A 19,619-nucleotide genomic window follows, 5' to 3' on the forward strand; every position below is an offset into this window, starting at 1 on the left:
TTTATATTTTACTAAATTACTTTTATTTTATAACATTATACTGTTTATTTTGTATTATTTTCAAGGTATATTGAGCATACGCACATGTCTTTTTTTAGAAGAATATTATTTAAAATAAAATAAAATAAAAATTGGGAAACCGTGCCACATGACACCCCTTAGTAAAGTCCTTGGTCCCAAACTTCTACCATACGTTATAATAGAGTTTATTTTTCCTCAACTTTAAGGACAACAATAATAAATCAGCGAACAAAATCACATCATGGTTATTTATCATCAACCAATGAGTTATCTACATTTCAAACACATTTACAGAGCCTAACAAATCAAAAAATTGGACACTCGACAAAATTACAAAAAGAGAAGTCTTATCAGCTGAATCAGCTATTAGTTGTGTTGTATGAAATTTTTACTATGACTGACAAAGGAATGTTTATAACATGACCCTGGTTTCCAAATAGTCCAATTCTTCCATAGCTTGGTGCAGTGTTGTTCTTAGTAGCATTAAAGACAACATTCAAGACCTGTTGCTGCCCACTTGCTATAAAAAAGTGTGCTGGCGTGACGTTTATAGAAGCGCCATAAGGCGCACTCCAACCAACAGCATATGTTTCATTGCCAGCAATATTTATCAATGTTCTTTGAACTGTTCTGGATTGATTCAGTTTCGATATCGTGATGGAAGGCAAGTTCAGCTCAGTTCCATTCATTGTAGATGCTCCACAGCTCTCACCAGTGTAATTCAGTACCACAGGTGCCGATCCATTTATGCCACAGAGGAATGACATGTAGTCACTATAGCCTACAATGAACATTTTCAAATGCCATATCAGAGACAGGCAGAAAATGAAGAGATACAACAAGATTTATCTATTTAAACCCCCAACTCGTCTAAAAAAGTACACTGGTAGCTCAAACATGTATGGCAGTAGTAATCTTACATAAAATACAGGATAACTACTTAAAGTAATAGACTAAAAAATAGTATAATTAATTTCTCCATAAAGTTGTATCAGAATTGCAGTGAGGTTTATCTAGATCTAGTCAACATAGACCTTTCAAGTAAACCAAGTGTAAGACTTCCATAACATCTTCCTTAAACCAGTTTCAGACACACTCTTTTCTCTCAATTTGCCACAATATAATCAGGACTGTTACTACCATGTCCGTCATTCACATATTAGTAACATCCAAAAACTAGCTAAATATACACTATAGCAAAGAAGAGTGGCTTACTTGTATCAAAAATAAGGCCTGGATCCAATGCAGCAGTAGCATTCACAAATCCACTTCCCATGTCAAAAGGTGTTGCAGGAGACTGGTTTAAATCTGGGTTAGCATACGCGCGCTGGGCCAATATTGGACCACCATTATTGTCATAAAGAGAAGCTGTGGTAGAAAGTGCAGATCCAATAGCAGCAGGACTAAGGCTAGGAAATTTCTGCTTAATAAGTGCTGCCAGACCGGCAATATGAGGGGCCGCCATGCTGGTTCCAGACATCATTGCAAAACCCTCACCTAGATATTGGATCAAGTACTGTACATAAGCAAATATATAACAACAACAACAACGACCCAGTATAATCCCACAAGTGGGGTCTGGGGAGGGTAATATGTACGCAGACCTTACCCCTACCCCGAAGGGTAGAAAGGCTGTTTCCAGGAGACCCTCGGCTCAAAAAAAAGCAACAGGAGCAAATATATAATGGCAGTTTAATTCATGTACAAGTAGCATTTTTTCCTTTGTTGATAGGTAGCTTTACAGTAACCTACAAGCTTTCTTTAGTTCAACTACCTTCAAACTCAACCGATTCCATGCCACCGGAACTCCAAGCTGCCCATATAGAATTTCCTGGAGCAACTAGGTTTGGTTTAAGTATGTCTGCATCATCAAGAAAACTATCTTCTGGATCTGGTCCCCGAGCAGAATAAAACATAACCTTCGGAGCAGACAAGCTGAAATTTGCTTTAAGACCCCCAGAAATGCATGCAACTGCCCCAAACCTTATAATTTTCTTAGTAACTTCATCTTGGTCCAATGAAGAATTGTAGTACTGAAGTAAGATCTGCCAAGTTACTTGAAATCAGTAAATGCAAATTGCAAAGAAACAGTTGGGTGCATGGGATAGTTTACGTACTTTTTAAGATTTTTATCAAACTTCATTAAAGATCCAAGATGACTTGGCCAGATGATAAAAATTACTCCCTATGTTTCATTTCATATGGCGCTCATCCTTTTGAGTTTGTTCCAAAAGATTGGCACTTTTCTATATTTGGAATTTCTTTAACTTTAAACTTCTATGCTCTTATAGTCAATGAAATGTCATGGCTTTTCTTTCTTTAACTCCTTTCCAGTCAAACATTACCATATAAAATGAAATGGAAGGAGTAGCATATCTCAAGACATACCTCGGAATCATTTGCAGATGGAATTATGATGCCAGGCAATCTCATTGGAATCGGATTGATTTGGAAACCGATGACAAAAGGATCGAGGTAGAACACAATACCAGCTGCACTAAGGTTCTTAGCAGTTTCCAGGGCCTGTTTGATGGTGGAAAGTCCAAGAACAAAGCGGACAGAGTAGCTGCAAACTAATAGATTCCCTTGAACAAGAGTCTGATTGAAACTACTGGCGTCTTGGCATTCACCCACATACATATCGCTAGCCGCTGTGTCATTCAAAGCATGAATTGCCAAAACTAGAGTGTACATGCTGTCTGTTCCAGCTGCAGTAAAATACACAACTTTCAAGCCAACCACATGACAGGAACTTCTTTAAATTGTAAAGAACCTTAATGGACAAGGGGCTAGCCCCAATAAATTGTAGTAATAGCTGAAGTGGTGTGCAAGCTAAAATCAAACAATTGCCTTTGCATCCAAAGAAAACTAATCGTTACCTCATTCCATTATCTTTATCCAGTGAAAACTAACCAATTTATGCCTAGGAAAGAACAGTAGTCTGTACAAGCCAAAAATGTCTTGGAACATGCAAATGGTTAGTTTACAAAATTCATGATTGCATGCTGATAATGTATGTGTCAAAGAACAAAGAAGACTCAAGTTTGGTAGATGTAGAGATCAAAAGAAAAAAAGCACAGAAAATTTAATTTCAGATGATCGTCACAGTTTCACTCATGTTTCCAGAAATATTATGCAACCTGGAGTGCTTTTTTTTACTACTTAAGATATGAGAGCAAATGTGGTTTAAAACTAACAAGAAAAATATCCGTATTGGCAAAATATCTAGGCCACTGGTGCATATTCTTTAACTTGTCCAAGTGCTTAGCTTGATCAAACACGAAATCAACCCTGTAAAAGTCATCTTTCATTCTCCGCCAATATTTTATTAAATAAAAACTTGTTGAACTTTATTTACACAATAAGTCCTACATAATAATTATTAAATCGATCAGCAAGATAGACTTACGCGCAAGTCCAACCCCAGGTATTGTGATGTTGTTTCCAAGCACTATAGAATTACCATAAACCCTGTCATGGGTTGAAGCACCAACAGCGAAGATCCACGGACTGAAGGAAGAAATACTTTTAGGTGAAGGTCCAGTATTTCCTACTGCTTGTACTACAAAGATGCCGGCCTTAACTGCTGACAGCAAGGCCATGTCAATAGGATTAAAGAAAGTAGCGACACCAGGAGGACGCCTGTTTGGAGTGATTGATAAATTGATTATGTCCACACCATCCTGAGCTGCCTATCAATGAAAACAGACAAGTATCAGTGCTAAGGAATGAAGATCTATCTTGTTTTTGCTTTGTGAAGATGCTCCTCATGCTTACGACAATGATGAAGAAGAGAGTACAATTTAATATGAAATAAGGTTTTCATAAATGAACAGTTGTCCAATAACTCGGAGATTTTTTTCCTGCTTTACCACTAGTAAGACAAGCATCAATGAAAACAGACAAGTATCAGTGCTAAGGAATGAAGATCTATCTTGTTTTTGCTTTGTGAAGATGCTCCTCATGCTTACGACAATGATGAAGAAGAGAGTACAATTTAATATGAAATAAGGTTTTCATACATGAACAGTTGTCCAATAACTCGGAGATCTTTTTCCTGCTTTACCACTAGTAAGACAAGCATCAATACGTGATGTTGCCACATGGTGGAATTTGGGCGACCACTCGTGTCATAAGATTAAGCACATATACTTTGCTGAAGGTATTATGACACTTATAGCAATTCTACATCTGCATGTTCAAGGTCGAGCTCATGGAAACAGACTGGATAATGATGTCTTGTTTGTTTTCTTTTAGCTGTTTATATGGAAAAGCTCAGGTCAAGAGAAGAAAATCCAGAGCACTGTCAGATGGAACTGGAAATCTCAAAATTCCAGTGAGGGGAATGATTCTAGGTCAACGTAAATGTCCACACATTAAAATCAGAAAATAGAAAATTATATCCCATTTTTGGCTGTTCTTTGAAAGGTTATAATAAAAAAGATCAAAGTACAAGCAATGCAGGGGAAACAACACCTGCAGCACTTATTTTACTTTCTTCTTTTGTTTGTTAGAAGTTCAAACACAGATACATTCCTTTCTTTTTTACCCTTCTTCTCTACTCTCGTAACTAAAAATGAAAAGGTACCTGATCTATGGCGGCAACGACATCTGCAGCAAAGCCACCAAAGCTCTTGTATAATGCCTTATAAACTGCAACACTGCAAATATCAACCGGTGATCAGTATCTCAGTCTAGTTCATAGGATTTCAATAATTACTGTGCTTTAGGAATTAACTCAAAGTATAAGACTAGTATACGGGAAAACTCAATTGCTTAGACATGAGCAATTAGTTAAGTCGACAGAGCAGATTAGATGTAGTAGATCTGTAGTCGTTTCGCAAAGGGCTCACAACTCAAGCAGTTGCTAACTCCCCTTGGAAACAACACATCCATATTTATAGAAGAACTTCTTAAGTAATTCATAAACATCAGGAAGAAAGATTTCCGGCAATCATAACCCCCTTCAGCAGTAGAGATCAACATCTTCAGTAGTAGTCCTACAAGCTGAGTTCTAATCTAGTATTACCAGGAATTTCAAAAGCCTTTTAAGTGTTCTGAATTCTCAAAATCACTTTGATTCAGTTGCTTTGTAACAAAAGCTACTTTGGTTAATTTTATAATCAGGAGCTATAGCTTTCAAAAGGTGCTGGTTTAGTAGTCACTGCAGAAGCAAATACGGGGTCACATATTCCAGTAGACTAGCATGCCCAGACAGACCATTAAACAAACCTCACAAAGGGAGAAAAGTTTTGGAAGTTGAGCGGACGAGAGAATAGCATGAAAATTGATTGTAATTTAGATAGGTATACACATCAATATTGAGCACAGCAACATCATCGGGATCTCTACCAAAGAACAGACTATAGTTACATGTTGAGCATCACGATCCATAGGCAAATTTGCAAATCAAAAAAGAAAAAGATTTGAATTTTCAGGTCTCTTACTGTGAACGAGGAGCCATTCCACTAGCATATCCAAAGTGATGTCCAGCTACAACAACAGGGATCCCATGGTTACCTGCTGCAATTGAAGCTGTATGCCTGCATGTTTAAAGAAAATTCAAGCCACTTGCTAATAGAATTACTATCAGTAACTAAAAGATTTCATGAAGATATAAGCAACTGTATAGTTGCAAAAAGCATGTCGATGATATCAAGAAGGTCTGAACAATATCAATTTCCTTTTTTTCCTGTGTGTGTTTGTCCGTTTGTCTGTATATAGTGTGGGTTTAAATCTTTGGGATCATCACGTGTACATTCCATGGGTGTAAGCATACCAATTGTGTTTCAAAGTACTTTAATATCACCAAAGTCTAAATATAGCAACTCCCATCAAATAAAACAGTCTTTTCAGCTATACCGAGGGAAGATGGTACATTATCACATTTGAAGCAATGAATTTCAACAAGTGGATAGTCAAAAAAATATGGTTGCTTCTTTCAAAGACTATGTTGCAGGTTTGGATGGTTACCCTACTCTGAACCAGATTTTGAATTTTATGGAAACACATGTCTTGTAGGTTAAATGAACAAGAGTTCTGTCATGAGATACAAATGGATCATTAGATATCTCAAAAACAAAATCATTTTTTCAGAAAAAACATGATATTTGTGTTAGGCTTAGAAGGTTTCATGACACTGTAAATTTATTGAAGAATGAAGATGTTTGGTTATCCCAATGGTCACTTGAGCTCAAGTTTAGCCTTAAAATGATAAAGGTAAAGATTGATCATGATCCAGACCAACAATATTTAAGAAACACACTATGGAATGTAAAAAAGGCATTTCAACCAAAGGCAATTGCTTCTTTGCGACCAATTCCAACAATATTGATATTCGAATGAAATTCTATTGATAGGCACTTAGTTTTTTAGAAATTGAAGTGCTTGAGGAAAAAAGGCTATAGTGAAATGGTCCATGGGGAAGAGAAACACTTACGTCCCATGCCCATCACCGTCAAAAGGAGAAGCATAGTCCTGAGTTGCATTGAATATCCCCCTGGTTATAGCAGAGGCTGCAAAATGGCGAGCACCAACAAGCTTCCTGTTGCAGGATCCAGATGGGAAATCACGAGTGACCTCACAAATGCCTGAGAAATGCTCTGGAACAGGATAATGTCGCTCAGGTGTATTATCAGAGAAGCTGGGGTGCGTTGGATCAATTCCAGTGTCAATGAGACCAATCACAATGCCTTCCCCAGCAGTTTCATATCCACCCTCTTGAGCCCATGCCCCTAGAGGAAGACCCAGGAACTGTGGTGTATGTGTGGTTGCAGTTCTGACCGAGAAATCCAAAACCACATTTGACACTTCTCTCCTACTTGCAAGCTTGAAAGCCTTGAAATATCATCATATGCATGAGTTGATATTAAGATCATAAAGCACACAAAACTACATAATGACTTAACTATCAACAGTGTCGTGATTAGCAACAAAAAAGGCAATGCCAGCTGTTAATGAAATAAAATTTCAAGAGCACTCACTGGCAACATACCTGCTGGGGAGTAACAAGCACGGCAAATCCATTGATCAAGTAGTGGTAGCTGTGAAGTTTCAGATACTTTTCTCCTCTGAATATTTTCCTCAATAAAGAGTCGTGCATCCGTGATATGGAGGAAGCATGGTGGCCATGTTTATGCGAAATATTGCTGGTTCAAATAAAGCTGATCAATGATATGATGAAAAATAGTAAAGCTTCTCACTTTCACAAGAAATATAATGTAAGAAGTCAGACCATGAGCAAAAACACTAGTCCCTTAATACAAGAAATACAAAAATGACAGTCAAGGACAAGACCAAAATAGGATAATTGAGTAAGATTAAAACTTCTCCATTACAAGTTTACAACTGGAAGGGGATACACAGCTCAAACAATTAATCTATGAGAGAGGAAGTTTTATAATTTTCTAAATCTTATCAATCATGTTTCACCCCCACAAGAATCTTAACCTAAGTAATTCATTACATGCCACAACTCATCAGTCAAACACACAAACTATCAATTACAAGAATTCCCTCTTTTGACATACACAAATCTTGAACTTCAAACAACTTGGACATAACAAAGGCTAGAAGATTAGTTAACAAACAATACCTTGGTTTATCCAATCTGCTAAAATTTCCTGAACCTTGATTCTTGGAGTGGTGATGGTGGTGGTGACCCTTCACTCTAAGCTCACCATAGAAATGAGAAACAGGAGCTTGTTTCAGAGTTACAATATACACAGCAGTATCTGAATCTTCATTCTCCAGACACAAGCCACAACCCACAAATACACCCCAAAATAACACCAATAACAACAACTTAAAGCTGAATTCTTTTTCCATTTTGAGCTCACCCCACATCCTATGAACTCCCATTTAGACCAAAATTCACAACAAAATTACTCCTTTTCACCAAAAACAACTACCCATTTGTTCCATTGGCAATTTCCAAGCTTAAAGATTGTTGCTTTTTTGCCTTTTCCAAGTACCACAAGAAGTGAAGTTCAGAAAGAAAGCAACCTTTTATTATTTGTGCTTTACAGTGAAACATTAATGGGAAGCCTATTGCCACCACCAAGAATTGGACAGAGAATGAAGACACCTGCATTTAATTTAATATAAGATGAAGAAAAAGAGGAGAATCTGTGATTAACTTTTCTTGGTTGTTGTGCATGTGAACGTTTTGTTTATTCTAAAGTAAATTACAGTGATGAAATTTTTAGTTTATCTTTTTTGCCTTTTTGTTTCTATACCGTGAGCAAGATTGATGAAACAAAAATTGAACGTTTTTTCTCTTTTGCTTTTGTTCTCATATGCTGTCTGATTTATGCACATTGTCTTCTTTCTTTAACGGGTATTTTTATCAATAGTATTCTGAATGAGATCTTAGTTTGGCATCATGTGAGTTATTATATAATTAAAAAGTCCTTTTTGTATGAAACGGCAGCAAAGGAATTTATGAAATTGATGAATTTTCGTCTAACATAAATATTTGTGAATAATTCAGAATTATTCACTATTTTTATTTTTAATGGAGTTATATAGTTAGCGTTTGGCCATAGATCCTAAATTTATTTTAAAAAATTTAATTTGGGTGAAGTTTGGTTTGAAGATGAAAATGTGTTTGGACATACGTTTTCAAAACATATTTTCTAATTTTATTTTGGAAAAACATATATATAATTACCAAATTTTGGGATTTTGGTCCAAAATCAGCAATTGAAGTGATTTTGGAATTTGGGATTTTGTCAAATATGGACAAAATTATGGCCAAACAAGAGTTTTGAAAATAAATTCCAAATTTATTTTGACAAAACTCATGACCAAACGGGTGCATAATCTTTCATGAATCGAGGCCTAATTTGTGTTTGACGATAGGGCATTCCTTAGGCAATACTCCATATGGACCAGAATTGTTTACTCGGTATTTGCAGTTTATTATAATTTCTATTTGCATTCTTTTCAAATAATATCAAGATTCAGATACGGGCGGTCCAACTAATTTCGTGGCCTAAAGTTAAACTTTATGAGGGGCCTTAACTTTTTTATTAATAAAAAAATATTTTATTTTTATTTGAAGTCTATTTTTCTAATTTTTTTTAGTTGCAAAGTTATTATTAATTTTCTTATAATCAATTTCTCCTAATAAGTCTTTCTCAATTAACAATATAGCTAATTCATTTAATATCTTTGAGACATTGTTGATCTTAGGTAAGGTTTTATCAGTTTAATTTTGAAAAACTTTTTTTCGCTGAAGCAACGGTAATAGTGTTTGACCAAAAAGTGGTAAGCCTTTTTGTTAAACTAATTAAATAAATGATAATGGTTAAATTTTAGTTAAATATAATTAATCCTAGATTGATGGATAGTAACAATCTAGAAATTGCATTTAAAGCTATTAAATGCCAAAAGGAGGTTTAATGATATTGTTATAAAAGAACGAGGGGATAAGGACAAGCAATAAATATGATAAATGGCAATGGCTGTTGTAAGCACGTGATTTTTGCCCTATGAGAGAATTACTCCCAAAAAATTCAAAATAAAACAATTTTCCTTTGTGTGCAATTTTAGAATTTTTGTGGCATTTTTGATAATTATTTGTATTTCTATCTGTGCGTGTTTATTGGTTAAATTAATAAAAAATTACAAAAATATATCGCATTTGCATTTATTATTTATTTAAGTTTGTTTTACAAAATCATAAAAATAATGTACGTTGCATTTTTAGCATTTAACGTCTAAATTGTGTGATTTTTATAGTTAATTGCTATTTAAATGTGCGATAATTGTTATTTGGACAGATTTTTGAAGTTATAACAGATTTTGAATCAGGGCAGTAACAGTAGTTTTAGGGGTAATACGGGAATTAACCAATTGCAGATTATTTAATTATGGTGGGGGACAAGACGCAATGTTAAAAGCAAAAAGGAAAAGGTGGATAATGATGTCTTCTTTTCAAAAAGAGAGAACACGGGGGGCCCACGTTGACTACTTTTACTAAAGTAAAAGTGTGGGTAATAATAAAAGTTAAAGGGTACACATAGTGGAAGAAGATTGGGTCTTGCTTTGTATATAAAGGGGGATGAGGAGAAGAATTTTTAGAAGGGGAAGAATTTTTAAAGAGGAGATTTTGGGAGAGAAAAAAAAATTTAGAACTAAAGAGGAGATAAGAACATACTTTTAATCTTGAAGAAGAGGATTTCTAAAATATCCGAATACTATTTCCATGTATTCCTTAGTGTGATCTCTGCCTACTGTTTGCTTCCGGGATTTTCAATTGGCTTCTTGAGTTAACTGTTGGTCCTTTGTTATTGCTTTATTGAGTGGTTGCTGGAATTTCTGTTTGGTTTTCAAGTCTACTGCTGGGTTTTCTGACTGCTGGTTGTTTGTTGTTGCTGTGCTGTTTCTACTGCCGCTGATTCTCATCTTCATCTTCTCTTGTTTCCAATACCAGGTACACGACTGTAATACTAGCTATTGCAAGCTAATAATGTGGAAGCATGAATACATATGAAGAATGGAATTTTGAAGTTTTAATTTCGCTTTTTCTTTGTTCCTTTTATTGATTGTATTTAGGCTATTTCATGTATTACTGAATAATAATTGGAATAATAGAAAATAACATAAGTTAGTCTTTAATGAATCGGCTTGGCAAAACGGGTTAATTCACTAGTTATGAAGGTTTTAAGATTATCAACAGTAGGTTAATCATGAATGGATATCTAAAATTAGTTAAAGCCAAACAAGACTAGATAATGTTTAAGTTTAATAAACTTTCTAATAAGCTTTAGTAATTATGGTTAAATCTAGTTTCAAATGGTTATGAATAATTAATCCCAATAGTTTTTTTATATAACAATGCGAGCTTCAATCTAGCTATATTTGATTTCTTTTGAATATTAGTTGTCGAATTTCTTATTTTATTTATAATTTCGAATTTTCTTTCTTTTTTTTTAGCAAAATTCTTTCCATTAATATTTGTCTTAATCCAGCAATTAGTATGTTATGTTTTCTTATTTTTTTTTGAAAACTCCTAATTAATTAGGATTTTCTTTCTTTATTTTAGAGACTAAATTTAATAGAAAAAATGTAGTCACTATAGGTTTGTCCTTTTAAATAAAAATGAGATGAGTCTCGCCCAATAAAATGCACTAATTGCGGGGGCCTCAATAAATGTTTAATTGAATACTTAGATTTCGAGATGGGCCGTTTAGCAAATTTTACGGCCTTCTCCAAAGTAATAAAGCGTTAGATTCTTTAGGCACGATTTTAATAATACTACATCCCTAAACTCGGGTGCGCATTTATGCGGCCCAAATCCAAATCTCAACGGAGTCAAAACGTGTCAACAACCATGGGTGCATTGATTGCGGTGTGGTTCGAAACACATTTTTACGACGTTGCAATTCTAAAAAATAATAATAATGACAAAAGCGGTTAAGAGTTAAAATTTGCACATGAGCTCATAATTGTATAAAATCAGATAAACAAGCCGAATATGACAGTTGAGCGACCGTGCTAGAACCACGGAATTCGGGAATGCCTAACACCTTCTCCCGGGTTAACAGAATTCCTTATCCGGATTTCTGGTTCGCGGACTATAATACAGAGTCATTCTTTTCCTCGATTCGGGATTAAATTGGTGACTTGGGACACCCTAAATCTCCCAAGTGGCGACTCTGAAATAAACAAACAAATCCTGTTTCGATTGTCCTTTAATTGGAAAAACTCCTTCACCCATGCGGGGGCGAAAAAAGGAGGTGTGACAGCTCTGGCGACTCCGTTGGGGATTAGCTCAGAACTACTGGTTCAGGGTTAGAAATTCGAGCTTAGATGAATTGTTTTATTTGGTTTTATCTGATTTTGTTACATGAAACATGCCTAATGTGCTAAATGATGCTTTTACCGCTTTGATATTATGTGAACTGTATATAAACTGTGCCGAAACCCTTCTCTTCTTACCTCCGGGGAGAAGCTCGCTGGTCGAGACTCCCTATTCTGTTAGTGTCATACCTTGAAATAAGAAAGAGGCTCGGATAAGTTACTAAGCCGGATGGCCTTTTGGTTCCAGAAAAGTTGCCCCCTCCTCGACTCGAGTTGTCCGCTCGGGTACACTCTCTAGAACACCGACCCAGATTTTGAACATAGCATAACGTGACTTCATGCCGGATCCCTATTAGGAACGCTTATTTGCATCACGTTGCATTTGACTTAGGGGACTCAACACAGGGGTTGGGTCCTTCTAGGACTAGCAACCTGATATGAAAAGACCATCCTGATGCATCCTATTTGTTTTCCGTGCATTTATTTGTCTCGCGCCCACATGCTGACCGGTGTTTGAATATCAAGAATATTGTGAAATTGAAAAAAAAAGGAAATAGCGGTTAGGGAGTTAATTGTTTATTTTTTGGAAAAATCAATGCCCAAATAGCATCGAACTCTGCCGAAATTTTGTGAAAATAATCATAAAAAATGTTGAATTAATTTGTTTTACTAAAAGCAAAGGAAAAATAGAAAAAAAATGTTGTTCTTTCTCGTTTTAAAAAAATAGAAAAAAAGAAAATAGTTTATTTTGTTATGGGAAAAGAAAAAAAAATCTTGATTTTTGTTTCAAAATAGTTTATTTGCCAACGGAAGCGAAAATATGTTATTTTTTAAAATAGTTTTTTTTATTTTATTCATTTATTTTGCTTAAAATTAAAAAAAAGTCGTGTTTTAAAATAGTTTGTTAAATTGCCCGAACTACGCTGGTTTGATTCTCACCGGATGTGAGATACGTAGGCAACCCTCATCGGGTCCAACCCCACCTTTTGCTAAAATAGCCAAAAATAAATAAATAATAAATAAAAAACATGTCAAAATTTTAAAAAAGGGTCATAAATAAGTCGGGTGATGCTGTTTTGTCAAAAATAGTCGAATGTTCCCGAAAGGGACGCCGGAAGGTTGACTTTGAATAAACAGCCGCTTTTTGGGTCATGTTTAAGATTTGGTCCAGTTGACCCCCACAGCCTTAAAAATCTTCGTCCCTGAGGCGTTGAAAGGCCGTGTTTGCAATATTGAGTTTTCTATTTTTGAAAAATGATAAAAAGAGTCATAAATAAGTCGGGTGATGCTGTTTTTGTCAAAAAATAGCCGAATGTTCCCGAAAGGAACGCCGGAAGGCTGACTTTGTATAAACAGCCACCTTTTGGGTCATGTTTAGGATTTTGGTCCAGTTGACCCACACAGCCTTAAAAATCTTCGTCCCCGAGGCGTTGAAGGGTCGTGTTTCTAACACCACGTTTTCATTGTAATTTGAAAAAAAAAACAAAGAGTCAGCGGTCAGGTGAATACCGTTTGAATTTTTAGTCAAAAATAAGTCGAGCCAGCTTCGGTCGCGTCTTAAACCATTCTTGCCGAAATAGCCTAGAGTATCTTTCAGTTGTCGAAAGGCTATTTTCGTAAAAGAACGGACAAGTTTGTAAAGTGTCATAAAATAATCCTCTCCGGCCTCAAATTCATGTGAAATTTGGAGGGCGCCACGTTTGCAAAAAATAGTCGTTCGGTTGCATTTGTCAAACGGAGAAAGGAAGCTGGCCATTTGTTTTTGGAGTTTGTAAATCTTTTTATTAGAATATGTGGGTTGTTTGATTTTCGAGTTTGTAGGTCATCTTCAAACCTTTGAAACCCAGTTTGTTTTAATATGAAAATTGAAAAAAAATGTTTATTATTGTTTATCTTTTATTGGTCCGAACTACGCAAGGTCTGATTCTTGCGGGGTCATGATACGTAGGCAATCTCCATAAGATTCGACCACACACAAAAAAATGAAAACAAAAAAAAATAAAAAAAATGAAAAAAAATGATGAAAAATTTAAAAAAAAAAAGAAAAAATGAAGAAAAAAAAGAAGAAAAAAGATGTTGTTAATAATGAGGACCGACTGAGTCCATTCTAACATGTTTGTTTCGCAAAGAAAGTTAAGGTGGTTGGTTTGTGGTAAGCCGGACAATGACACCCAGAATATCGCGCAAAATCCTTTACTTGCACCTCATGATACACACTCTGGGGGGATCAGGCCTGATAACAGAAGCACTCGAATCCTATCGGGGACTTGTTGACGGAGGTTGATGATATTGAAGCTGGTAATGGTCTTGGCAGTATTGATGCGAAGCTCAGTGGCTAAGATGCCAGTTTTTGATAAAGTGGGAGGACGCTTCGTTCCTTGGTTAGCAAGAGAGAAGCTTGTGGTGGCTTATTTTGTTGTCATTTTTGTTGACCGGATTATTCTTAGGGTTGTAGTCCGGATGTTGTCTGGTGTCAAACTTTCTTATCTTTCCGTTCTGTCATAGCGGTTTGTTTAAGTTTGTCCAGGTTGTTTTAGGATTTTATTCTGGTTTGTTTTTGTTTGTTTTGTTATTCAAACCATTTCACCGGTAGTCTAATGCAAAATCCGGTCTTTTATTATTTCCAGTCATCTTTTTGTTTAGTCCTTTTATCATTTTTTCAGCGCCGATTCCAGTGACATGACATACGCACACAGTTTGGGCCTAGTCTTTAAAGTTAATCATAAAACCTTGAAAAATAAGGACGGTTTGAGAATATTCGGAGCTCGAGTCATGTGGAACTAGGGCAAGTTAAACACAAAGAAAACCGTTAAAAGCAAGATTCGCCAAATTGGCATGAGGGTCGTTCATGATAATAAGAATGAGAGTGTCGCCTAACGGCGCTTTAGAAATGACAAATGAAAAAGTAAATGTTAAATATAATTGTCAAGTCTAGCACCATCAGAAGAGGCTACAAATCTTTGTTTAATTGTGTTGTTTGTACTTGGCGTGTTTTGGAGATTGGAATGACGAAGGCATTTTGTTCTACTACCCAAACACTTTATCCTTCGTTAGCCTTTTGAGCCTTATTTATTGTTCTTTCATACCCCTCTTTCGGAATCAGTAGCAAAGAGTAGAAACACAAACATAAAAGGATAAGAAAAGAAAAAGAAAAAAAACACAAAAAAAAAATAAAAAAAATCAACAAAACGACAAAAGAAAAATGAAGAAAAGAAAAATGATAACAAAAAACAAAAGAAAGTCAGAAGAAAACAGAGGATTTGGGAACTACGTTTGACCTGATTCCTCAAAGAGGATACGTAGGCGCTTCACGGCTCGGTCATAGGGTGCATAATGTGCATAATGTGCATAGGGCGCATAGGGTGCATAGTGTGCATAAGTGTGCATAGTGTAACGTAGTATAACAAAAATAAATAATCCCCAAGCAGGAAACTGGGGCAAGAGTGGCGCTTGTTGTAAACAAATATGGTTCCGAAGGTTGTAATTTTGAACCCCAAATTGATTTGTTTTTTGAGCCTTTAATACCCTTTATTTCTAGCCTATCCAAAACCCCACATTACGGTCCAAAGAAAGACCTTCTGATCAGTCTTCAAAAGATGCCAAGTCAGACAAATGAGAGTCTTACCGGTGAACATAACACTCTGTTCCACAGCAGAAAGGACTCTAATCCCCAGCAGAGAGAGTCATATCAGCAACACTCCAAATCCCCAGCTGGAAAGTGATACAAATGAGAGAGTCTTATCGATGAAAATCTTCACGGACACCATAAGGCGATGAAAGCTGAGAGAAAAAAACAAAATGAGAGAGGCTTGATAGTGAAAACCCTTCGGGCACTACAAGTCGAATAAGATTGAGAATCAGATGGCGAATCGCCAAATGAAGATCTTGAAAGACGATTGACGGCGGAGTATAGGCCACATGTGCATGTCATGACCATTAGGGTCAGTATCTGCGTTTGATAAGTTTTCATTTATAGTTTCTTTTGTTAAAAAGTCATCTTTTTCCTTTGTCTTTTTATTCTGTTCCCTTTTATCTTTTCTTTTCATAGAAAAATTCCCAGTAGAGTCTGTTTGGTCAGAACAAGTGAGAATTGACTTCAAAATATGCCATCAGCTTTCCAATTATGCAAGATGAGATCTGACTAGTACATCCAAGTGGTATAGTCAGCAAGGAACAAGCGCGAGGCCAGTGTTAAAAAGATATCCCCAGCAAAAGGGAATTGACAAAAGGATTGACGAGTGTCAAGAGGGATATCCTTGCCAAAATCAAAGGTTATAAACCTCAAGGCCGAGGCCCGTGGACAAAGCAAGGAGAGCAATGATCATGATTTGGGAAATTCATACGAGACTAAAAGGTCGGGGAAATGCAAGTTTCCGAGCTATGCCACAATAGAAGAGGGATATCCCCAGCAGAAAGGGATTATCCCCAGCAAATAATTTCATTCCCAACAAGTTTTGGAACGCAGAGCAGGGAAGGAGAAAGGGAAAAGCCACCCCAGTAGGAGTATCACAACCAACCACTGCGTTTTAAACTAACAAATTTTGTTTGATTTGAAACAGGTAAAGGAAATGGCATTGATGACGGAAATGCATGCCACAAGAGAGATTATCAAACCGGGGCAGGAAATTTTCCTTTCATTTAGAAAATTTTGTGGAAGTCAGGTACCCATTTGGGGAAGAATAAAAGATAGTACCAGTCTCAAGGGAAGTGGTCTTTGAACCAGTGTTACCCCCAGCATAACAAGTTTTTATGAAGGAAGTTGTTCCCCAGCGAATGGAACAAAAGGATGAAACTTATGCTCGAAGAAGCAAAAGGCCAGCCAGTGCCATTCCCAGCAGCCTTCCGAAGAGTGAAGCACTAGTTTTGAAGAATCAAAATCCCCCAGCAGTGTTATCCTCGACAGCGTTATCCCCAGCTGATAACATTTTATCCTCCAATAGGTAAGTAAATAATTCCCCAGCAGTGTTATCCCCAGCAGTTACGAGGGAAGACAACACAAGTTTTTTAAGGAAATGATTCACGCATAGGAGACGCACTTCCTAAGTTTACTTTTACACCATAGGAAACGTACTTCCTAAGTTTATTTTTACCCTAGGAGACGCACTTCCTGAGTTTATTTTCATTCATAGGAGACGCACTTCCTAGTTTAAAGTCATTAAAGTTTTACCCATAGGAGACGCACTTCCTAAGTTTATTTTTACCTCTAAGAGACGCACTTCCTAAGTTTAATTTCATGCTAGGAGATGCACTTCCTAAGTTTAATTTCATGCTAGGAGACGCACTTCCTAAGTTTAATTTCATGCATAGGAGACGCACTTCCTAAATTAAGTTTCACCCCTAGGAGACACACTTCCTAGTCTGGTTCATTTAAGTTCATTTGTAGGAGACGCACTTCCTAGTTTGAATCATTGAAGTTTCACCCCTAGAAAATGCATTTCGTAGTCTGGGTCGTTCAGGTTATATTTTGCTTTAGAAGACGCACTTCCTAAAAATGAGAGTTTACCACTAGGAGACACACTTCCTGATCTAGGTTCATACAAGTTTTACTCGTAGGAGACACACTTCCTAGTTGGGTTCATCCGCCCTCGAATAGGATATTTGGGTTCATCCGCCCTCGAATAGGATATTTTGGGTTCATCTGCCCTCGAATAGGATATTTTGGGTTCATCCGCCCTCGAATAGGATATTTTGGGTTCATCCGCCCTCGAATAGGATATTTTGGGTTCATCCGCCCTCGAATAGGATATTTTGGGTTCATCCGCCCTCGAATAGGATATGTCGGGTTCATCCGCCCTCAAATAGGATATCTGGGGTTCATCCGCCCTCGAATAGGATATCTTGGGTTCATCCGCCCTCGAATAGGATATCTTGGGTTTATCCGCCCTCGAATGGGATATTTTGGGTTCATCCGCCCTCGAATAGGATATTTTGGGTTCATTCGCCCTCGAATAGGATATTTTGGGTTCATCCGCCCTCGAATAGGATATTTTGGGTTCATCCGCCTTCGAATAGGATATTTTGGGTTCATCCGCCCTCGAATAGGATATTTTGGGTTCATCCGCCCTCGAATAGGATATTTTGGGTTCATCCACCCTCAAAATAGGATATTTTGGGTTGTTGAAGTCAGGAGCCCGCCTGAAAAGAGGAAAGGCGTTTTATTTTTAAAGTTGTTTAAATCTCGCCAACCTAAAGGAAGGAATGACACTTTATTTTTAAAAGTTGTTGAAATCTCTCCAGCCTAAAGGAAGGAATGACACTTTATTTTCAAAAGTTGTTGTTGAAATCAGGAGCCCGCCTGAAGAGAGGAAAGACGTTTTATTTTTAAAGTTGTTTAAATCTTGCCAACCTAAAGAAAGGAATGACATTTTATTTTCAAAGTTGTTGTTGAAGTCAGGAGCCCGCCTGAAGAGAGGAAAGGCGTTTTATTTTTAAATGTTGTTGAAATCTCGCCAGCCTAAAGAAAGGAATGGCATTTTAGTTTCAAAGTTGTTGTTGAAGTCAGGAGCCCACCTGAAGAGAGGAAAGGCGTTTTATTTTTAAAGTTGTTTAAATCTCGCCAACCTAAAGAAAGGAATGACACTTTATTTTCAAAAGTTGTTATTGAAATCAGGAGCCCGCCTGAAGAGAGGAAAGACGTTTATTTTTCAAAGTTGTTGAAGTCAGGAGCCCGCCTGAAGAGCGGAAAGGCATTTTATTTTTAAATGTTGTTGAAATCTCGCCAGCCTAAAGAAAGGAATGGCATTTTAGTTTCAAAGTTGTTGTTGAAGTCAGGAGCCCGCCTGAAGAGAGGAAAGGCGTTTTATTTTTAAAGTTGTTTAAATCTCGCCAACCTAAAGGAAGGAATGACATTTTATTTTCAAAAGTTGTTGTTGAAATCAGGAGCCCGCCTGAAGAGAGGAAAGACGTTTATTTTTCAAAGTTGTTGAAGTCAGGAGCCCGCCTGAAGAGAGGAAAGACATTTTATTTTTAAATGTTGTTGAAATCTCGCCAGCCTAAAGAAAGGAGTGGCATTTTAGTTTCAAAGTTGTTGTTGAAGTCAGGAGCCCGCCTGAAGAGAGGAAAGGCGTTTTATTTTTAAAGTTGTTTAAATCTCGCCAACCTAAAGGAAGGAATGGCACTTTATTTTTAAAAGTTGTTGAAATCTCTCCAGCCTAAAGAAAAGAATGACATTTTATTTTCAAAAGTTGTTGTTGAAATCAGGAGCTCACCTAAAGAGAGGAAAGGCATTTTATTTATTTATTTATTTTTTTAAAAAAATGTTGTTGAAATCTCGCCAACCTAAAGAAAGGAATGGCATTTTATTTTCAAAGTTGTTGAAGTCAGGAGCCCGCCTGAAGAGAGGAAAGGCGTTTTATTTTTAAAAGTTGTTGTTGAAATCTCACCAGCCTAAAGAAAGGAATGACATTTTATTTTCAAAAATGTTGTTGAAGTCAGGAGACCGCCTGAAGAGAGGAAAGGCGTTTTATTTTTAAAAGTTGTTGAAATCTCGCCAGCCTAAAGAAAGGAATGGCATTTTATTTTTCAAAGTTGTTGTTAAAATCAGGCGCCCACCTGTATAATGAGAGGAATAATTTTCAGTCTTTACATTTCATGTCTCAGGCGCCCACCTACATAACGAGAAGAATACTTTTCAGTCTTTACATTTTATGTATCAGGTGCCCACCTGTATAACGAGAGGAATACTTTTCAGTCTTTACATTTCATATTTCAGGCGCCCACCTGTATAACGAGAGGAATACTTTTTAGTCTTATACTTCAGGTCTTGAAATCAGTAACCCCTCCGAAAGGCA

General features: G+C 36.6%; 1 protein-coding gene across 1 annotated transcript; it reads right to left on the reverse strand.

The window, feature by feature from the left end:
* Window positions 1-238: 238 nt before the first annotated feature.
* LOC104243486 (subtilisin-like protease SBT2.3) lies at window positions 239-8,277 on the reverse strand. The gene is made up of 10 exons (XM_009798674.2): window positions 7,616-8,277; window positions 7,016-7,169; window positions 6,461-6,858; window positions 5,469-5,564; window positions 4,610-4,682; window positions 3,431-3,713; window positions 2,410-2,729; window positions 1,796-2,066; window positions 1,237-1,518; window positions 239-802 (listed from the first exon to the last, which is right to left on the reverse strand). Exons 1-10 carry the CDS (start codon window positions 7,879-7,881, stop codon window positions 381-383), a joined length of 2,565 nt encoding a protein of 854 aa, XP_009796976.1. The 5' UTR covers window positions 7,882-8,277; the 3' UTR covers window positions 239-380.
* Window positions 8,278-19,619: the final 11,342 nt, after the last annotated feature.

This window comes from Nicotiana sylvestris, chromosome 2 (assembly GCF_000393655.2).
Source record: "Nicotiana sylvestris chromosome 2, ASM39365v2, whole genome shotgun sequence".
NCBI classification, from domain to species: Eukaryota; Viridiplantae; Streptophyta; class Magnoliopsida; order Solanales; family Solanaceae; genus Nicotiana; species Nicotiana sylvestris.